Source organism: Hypomesus nipponensis, chromosome 20 (assembly GCF_054491055.1).
Source record: "Hypomesus nipponensis isolate SF chromosome 20, ASM5449105v1, whole genome shotgun sequence".
Taxonomy (NCBI): domain Eukaryota; kingdom Metazoa; phylum Chordata; class Actinopteri; order Osmeriformes; family Osmeridae; genus Hypomesus; species Hypomesus nipponensis.
This window is the reverse complement of record NC_140380.1, coordinates 10,147,826-10,154,743: the sequence shown is the minus strand read 5'-3', so window position 1 is coordinate 10,154,743 and position 6,918 is coordinate 10,147,826. Positions and strand designations below refer to the sequence as shown.

Here is a 6,918-nt window from a genome sequence, read left to right as displayed (position 1 = left end):
TAAAGATTTGCGCAGGGGACTACTGAGAATATGTTTTGTTATTATTTTAACGCCATCTTCCGGGATGTGGGAAGTCTTCGGAAGGTTGGTAACGGAAAAGTGTGGCTGTTGCTATTGTTGTCTTTGTACTCGTAAATGGGGGAAATATTCACTGAAATCTCAGCAGTGGACCACACTGCCGCTGACCGGTGAGAGGCGAGCCTGACGGTGCGACCGGGGCATCTCCGGACGGTCGCTGTCAAGAGCGCGAGCTGACGTCACATGGACCCAATTCCATGAGTGAATTTACCCGTTTTTTCCTATTCGATTAAAAAACTTCCAAGAATGATTCCACTTCTGGCAATTTTTTATTTATTTTTTATAAGACCGCAATCTCAAATTTTTGTCATGTTGTTGCAAGTAGGCACTAGTGTTTTATTTTTTCTGCCCAATAAATCAATTAATTGGAAAGACATTGCAATATTTTGGCAACACGGTCAGCAATGCAAGTCCATGAAAAAAGATTAATAATTAACATAAAGATTAATCTTAAAGATTCATGAATCATGATCCTAAATAACATCATCAATAAATACAAATGTTTTATAATCTTACAGATTCTCAAAGAGGCATGTAAAACTCCTGCTCTCTGAGTCAGCACAGAGTCAGCACAGTTACATATAAACTGTAGGCAACAGAATGGAGGTCTCAACTTGAGATGGAAGTCTCTATACCAATGGTGGCTCTATAGCATCCAGCTCCTTATTGGCTGCAACATCACTCTCCTCAGTATCCTGGCCAGTGATTAGCTGGAACTCGGACGTAGTCGTCAGAATGGAAACTCTTTGAGCCAATCGCTGGAGGACGAGATCTGCTGTACTGGTCAGACTATGCTAGTGAGATGAGGGGGAAAAAAAGTTGAAGACAAACCATATAATATCTGTATACTATATCTTAATATGTACATATATATATATATATGCTACTCCAGAGGTCTTCAACCCTGGTCCTCAGGGACCCCCTGTCCTGCACGTTTTAGATGTTCCCCTGCTCCAACACACCTGATTCGAATGAATGGGTCTTTATCTAAGCCTGATAATGAGCATTCGTTCGAATCAGGTGTGTTGGAGCAGGGGAACATCTAAAACGTGCAGGACAGGGGGTCCCTGAGGACCAGGGTTGAAGACCTCTGTGCTACTCTATTCTTTTTTGGAGGTGTGCTCTGATGTTTAGACTTCTGCACAAGCCACTATGTGTGTCTACCTGTAATATGTGCAGTCCTTTCAGTGTTAAAATAGCCAGCTCCTTCAGCCCGTCGGCCGTCAGGTCCAGGTAGATGATGGACAGCAAGGAGCTCTTGAAGCCCCGCCTCCATTGCAGTTGGAACTGGCCCGTGGCCCCTCTCATTGGCTGCTGGAACTTGTAGCAGAGCAGCTCCTGCGTGGCAAGAATGTGATTGGATCACAACTCCAAATCCCTGACCAATCAGTGAATTACAGGAACTGAAGAGTATGCATATTGGACGAAATCTACATTAAAACAAAAAGCCTTCAAAGAGCATTTTAACCGCAGATCCAGAGATTGCAAGTTCAAATCCCCCCCTTTCGTACGTTGCTCCGGATAAAAGTGTTTGCCAAACACAAACACATCACTGACATCCGCACGCACAAAGCGTGAACAAGAGAGCATTCAGACTCCCAAAGCCTCCTCGCTGTATACTGGCCCTGCAGCAATGCAGCCCTGCAGCGATGCAGCACAGACGTGCTTACCTGCCCGTGGGTTCCCAGGAGAATCTCCCTCTGCCCGTCAAAGTCCAGATCCACCGTCAGCGCGCAGAGCACCGCGTCGCTCTGGTCGCTCCCCGCGAGGCACACGGGGCGAGAAACGCCGCACTCCTGCACGTCCCTGCGGAAGACCAGCCCACGTGACTCGATCGGCAGGCACACGCTCTAACCACTAAGCTGCACCTGTCCCCCCACGCGTGCCCCCCCCGTCCCTGGACGTGCCCTGCGGGGGGTGGCTGTCACCTGTACACCACAGCCATCTCGATGGTGCTGGTCACCAGCAGGTTGTAGCCCTCCTGGTCAGAGTCAGTCTGGCAGCGGAGAGGGAAGAGCAGTACTGTGGAGATGGGACTGTCCTGCTGTATACTCCAGCTCTGTAGTACCTCTGACACACACACACACACACACCAATGTGATAATGCGTACACTGCATGCAGACGGTTAGGGTTTAAAATCACAGCACGAGAAAGAAAAACCCTATGGGTTGATGGGTGGAGTGTGTGAGCGTGTGTGTGTGTGTGTGTCCTCACCAGGTCCTGTCTGGTCCACCAGAGCCAGACCCACACAGCCGTTCTGACAGCCGAACGCAGACAGCCGACGGTCCCCAGGGATACTTAACACATCCATCCAAAGAACACTGCAGAAGACACACACAAACACACCATTACTGCCAACGTCATAGGATCATTTAATGAATCATACCAGAGAGACACACTAACTTGCTCGGTAGTTTCTGCAGTTCAGGGAACAACTTCTCTACTGGCTGCTCCTCAAACTGGTGAAGTGAGGCATTCTGGGAGAGAGAGTTCAAATGTAAAGTTTGTCAGAGAGGGAGTGGATTCGTCTCACGCTAAAGCACACTGTTCAAAAAAAACGTTTTCATGAATTCAAGATAGATCGAGCCCGGGTCCCACTTCACCTCTTTGTAGAGGTGGATTCTCTGGTCGTGACCACTCAGCAGAAAAACTGTTTCACTGCCTGCGTCTCCACAATGTACCCTGAATCAGAGGGACATAATACACAGGCTCTGTGGTTTACAGATCAGAATGGTTTGAATCCAAAAGCATAAAACTGTCATACAATCAGCCGTTTTCAAACATGTCATCCACTTTTGCCAGCACGCACACAACCAGAAACAATACTTCAGCAAATGTCGCCAACACGGCGCAGTATTCAGTTGATACACACTGAATCGATTTCAAAACATGGGGTTGCCTTTTGACAGGTGCGGTTTGAGCGTGTTGAAATTGAAACACAAACAAAGCGACTCACTCTGTGTGGTAAAGCTGGAACGGAGTGAACTGCAGCTCCAGGTTCAGACAGCTCTCTAAGGAAGGAACACACATGGTTTACCTTTCACGCCGTAACATGTGGGAAAGAAGGCAACAGCCTCTTTATAGTATTATTTATTCTTAATACGACAAACAATTATGTCCAATTACGTGAATACAAATACGCTGTCACAACACGACATCTGACTTACGTGCAATCGACTCCAGGTTGAACTCAGAACCTGGTTCGTAATCGCAATAAATGTTGAGGAACGGTGTTGCTTTGTCGCCAGAATCCTGAGGAGAGACGGGGCTTTCTATTAGGCCTTGTTTGTCGTTGTGAAGATAATCTGCTTGATGAATGAGGAGAGGGAGAGGGGAGATGAATCACCTTAATGAAGGTGATTCCCACGACAAGCCCTCGGTTTGGTGGAGACTTGGTGAACGCATCGATTGATACAATCTCAGCGTCAACTGGAGAGATATTTAAAGGTCAATATAGAAACTTGTTGTACGTTTTATCTCCTTTGCAGCTAGCCGTTATACAGACAGTAGGCTACAGTGTGCATACACACACACATACATAACACACGTACATAAGTATGTTGACTAGTGGTCTCTGGCTTGAGGACCCTACTGTACATTTCCATTCTCAATAGCAACCAAACATCACGGTGAGATAGAAAGACAAGCCTTCTTCGACATGTGATAACTTTGAATAGGCTACTCGCTTGCCATAGCTGACTGCAAAGAGAAAAGCTGATTGGACTGGACTTCACCTGGTATGTAAGTGAACTGGACCTCTTTAGCAACAGGTCTGATTTTCTGTAGTAAGTCTTGGTACTTGAAACAGACAACTTTGCCTTTCAAAGTCGCAGCCAGTAACTCTTGTTGTCCTGCTTGGCAGAGACCGTACATGTTACTCTGAGTCAAAAAACGGCTAAAACTGTCCTCGGCAAAAGGACACGTTTCTTTCGCTTCGTGCAACATCCCGGGGATGTTTTGTTTTTAGGTGACCTAATCTATAGTCCGATTACGCAAGAATTAAACAACACATGCTCCGTTAGCGAAACGTCCGTTTCGCACATGATCGATCAAAATCACAACATCCGTGTTTGGGCGGAAGAAGAACAGTACGCACATCTTTCGTCTTTAACCAACTTAATTTGAAATATTGTTTTTTATCACTTTTTATAGTAAAGAGAAAAAAATGTAACCTGGTATTTTAATATTTAGTGTTTCAATTAATAATATTATACGCTAAAGTAAATATAATCTATTAGGACCGAACAAAAATATTTATCCACAAGAGGGCGCCACCACGCCATCACGCTGCAGTACAGTTCAGTTGGACGGATGAGCACTACTGATGGGAGGTTTATTTTGAAGTAAAGTAATGTTCCATCTTTGATGACTTTATCTGTATGCACCTGACTTGTAGCTAGGTTTACAAGGGCTATTAAATTACAATTGTTCTCAGTTGCTTTAGTACATTTCTCAGATCAGAATTGAAATTCTCAAAACTACGTGTTCAATCTTCACATCATTGTGTCACTTGTGCACATCAAAAAAGCAGTTTATCATTTCTTTGAACAGGTTGCAAATGCTTTGGTACATCCATGCAAATGATTATGTACAATTCTCTGCTGTTTTCTACATTATATATTGCTTTTGTCATGTTGATCAAAATGTGTTATAATGGGTCTCTGTTGAATAGTCTCACCCCCCACAACATTTAAGCTTTATTTCATTGCATAAGTGTTTACTTGCAAAATGGTTGAACAAGTTGTCATAATATGTCAAGCATATTTCTATACCTTCCATTAGTCTTTTATCTAAATCTGTCCTGAATTGGTAAATTGCTCCCAGATGAATATTGAACCAGGTGAATCTCATGAACCATCAACTGGCAAGTATATGTAGCCGGAGCACAACACAATGTTACAATGTCTGACAGTGGAAGGACAAGGAAATGGACAGGGTCAACAGCCAGAGAGAAGAAGAAGAGGAAGAGGAAGAGGAAGAGGATTGAGGCTGCGTGTTGGAGGAGTTGGGAGGCAAAACAGAGGAAGAGGCAGAAGAGGCAGAAGAGAGAGAGGCCAAGGACACATGCGCTATCCTGATGAGTAAAGACACTCTAAAAGATTCTTTCCACGCTCCGTCGCAAGGGAAGATATTTGTTGTGATCTGGGTGACAATTTGTGGCCCAACAGGAACGTCAGGAGGTGTAGGAAGACTGCACTGTAATTCCTACAGCACTGCATGTACAGTTTTCCCTAAGGAGATTGTCCTATGTTCACTTTTCTTTTCTGTATCGCATTGACTTGGTCTGTCAACAAATTACAGTACAAACAGTAAAAGTATGTGAATGTTGTTCAGTCTCTTGCAATCAAACTTTAGTCATATTTTACATCAGAACATCCCTCCAGAATACACTGTTATATTGACAACATGATTAAGCAATTTGACTGTCTTATCCGTACACAGTGACGCAACGACTTGTCATTCTGATGGCCCTGACATGTTCATTGACACTATTTACTTTTCAGAGATGAACTATGGATTTTGAGCAAGAGACTGGCTTTTGCTGGTAATCCATGGTGTTTTGCTATTTGTACGAATTGTTTTGAGAAATGCACTTACTGTTTTGAGAATTCTTATCTGAGAAATGTACCAAAGCGACTGAGGAAAACTGTAATAAAAAATGAAGATCATATTTTCCTTTGTGCCTGCTTTTAATGGAATTTTTCAAGTGGAGCCTTGCACGAAACCTCATGCTTGATGCTTAATTGAATCTGCATCAAACTTTTATCAAACTGACTGAGAATTGTTAGTTAACGTGTGCACCTTCTCTTCAGATGTACTATAATGCTTCACAGTTATGATATGACTAAACATTAACATTTTAATGAATTCAATTTTCAAGTGCTGCTAAACAAGCGAGTGAAAGAATGTAATTGACCACGCTACACGTCAACGCAATGTACCCGTTACCTTTAGGCTATGTCAGCAAAACTGTGTTACAGTTAGCAGTAAAACTGTCACAATAAGGACACGAGATTTCAGTTTAGACGTGATGTTGAGATGTGAAACCGTGACGGTTTCAGTGTAACTTTCAGGCTTACTCTCAAAATCTAAACATTAACGTTCCTCCGTCAGAGTCGACGGTACAGAGAGAAAGGACGTCAACTGGGCTTGTTGGCCCTTTTTCCCAGTTCAGCACTAACTGTTCCACACTCCCAGTTCCCCTAATACCACCCAGGTAATCTCCACCCCGAGATTACTGTCCAATGCAATCAGTCACCTACACTGTCACCTCAGACACCATCCCCTGACTCATCACACACACACACACAGAAAGAGCGAGAAGCCCAACATACACACACACACACACACACACACACACAGAGAAACCCCAGAGACAGAGGAATGACATGAGGCAATATGCAAATGCAGCACAATGTACTGTGTGTAGGATGAACTGTGTGACAAAATATGAAGCAAACCTTAGGTAAAAGGACAGACAGACAGACAGATATAGACCGACAGACAGACCGACAGACCGACAGACCGACAGACCGACAGACCGACAGACAGATATAGACCGACAGACAGACAGACAGACCGACAGACCAACAGACAGACAGATATAGACCGACAGACATAGACCGACAGACCGACAGACAGACAGACAGACCGACAGACAGACAGACCGACAGACAGATATAGACTGACAAACAGACCGACAGACAGACAGATATAGACCGACATACAGACAGACCGACAGACAGACAGACAGACAGATATAGACTGACAGACAGATAGACAGACCGACAGACCGACAGACAGATATAGACTGACAGACCGACATACAGACATACAGA

At 44.2% G+C, this 6,918-nt stretch overlaps 1 protein-coding gene across 2 annotated transcripts; it reads right to left on the bottom strand.

The window, feature by feature from the left end:
• Positions 1-328: 328 nt before the first annotated feature.
• kptn (kaptin (actin binding protein)) lies at positions 329-4,132 on the bottom strand. Of its 2 annotated transcripts, XM_084684255.1 has the most exons (11): positions 3,814-4,132; positions 3,426-3,508; positions 3,247-3,331; positions 3,036-3,090; positions 2,683-2,761; positions 2,483-2,556; positions 2,294-2,400; positions 2,007-2,148; positions 1,749-1,884; positions 1,243-1,416; positions 329-872 (listed from the first exon to the last, which is right to left on the bottom strand). In XM_084684255.1, the coding sequence occupies exons 1-11, from the start codon at positions 4,022-4,024 to the stop codon at positions 708-710; spliced, it is 1,311 nt and encodes a 436-aa protein (XP_084540381.1). In that variant the 5' UTR covers positions 4,025-4,132; the 3' UTR covers positions 329-707. The 2 variants fall into 2 exon arrangements, with proteins under 2 accessions (XP_084540381.1, XP_084540382.1); XM_084684256.1 differs by lacking the exon at positions 3,426-3,508 and having other exon boundaries at positions 3,247-3,384.
• Between the last annotated feature and the right edge of the window lie 2,786 nt (positions 4,133-6,918).

Bases quoted from the DNA above. Each gene is read 5' to 3' on its own strand.
- kptn (XM_084684255.1), bottom strand. From the start codon at position 4,024: ATGTTGCACGAAGCGAAAGAAACGTGTCCTTTTGCCGAGGACAGTTTT. The intron at 3,509-3,813 runs GTGAAGTCCAGT...ATATCTCTCCAG, and splicing joins CCAGTTCACTTACATACCAG to TTGACGCTGAGATTGTATCA. The intron at 1,885-2,006 runs GTGACAGCCACC...GGTCTTCCGCAG, and splicing joins GAGATGGCTGTGGTGTACAG to GGACGTGCAGGAGTGCGGCG.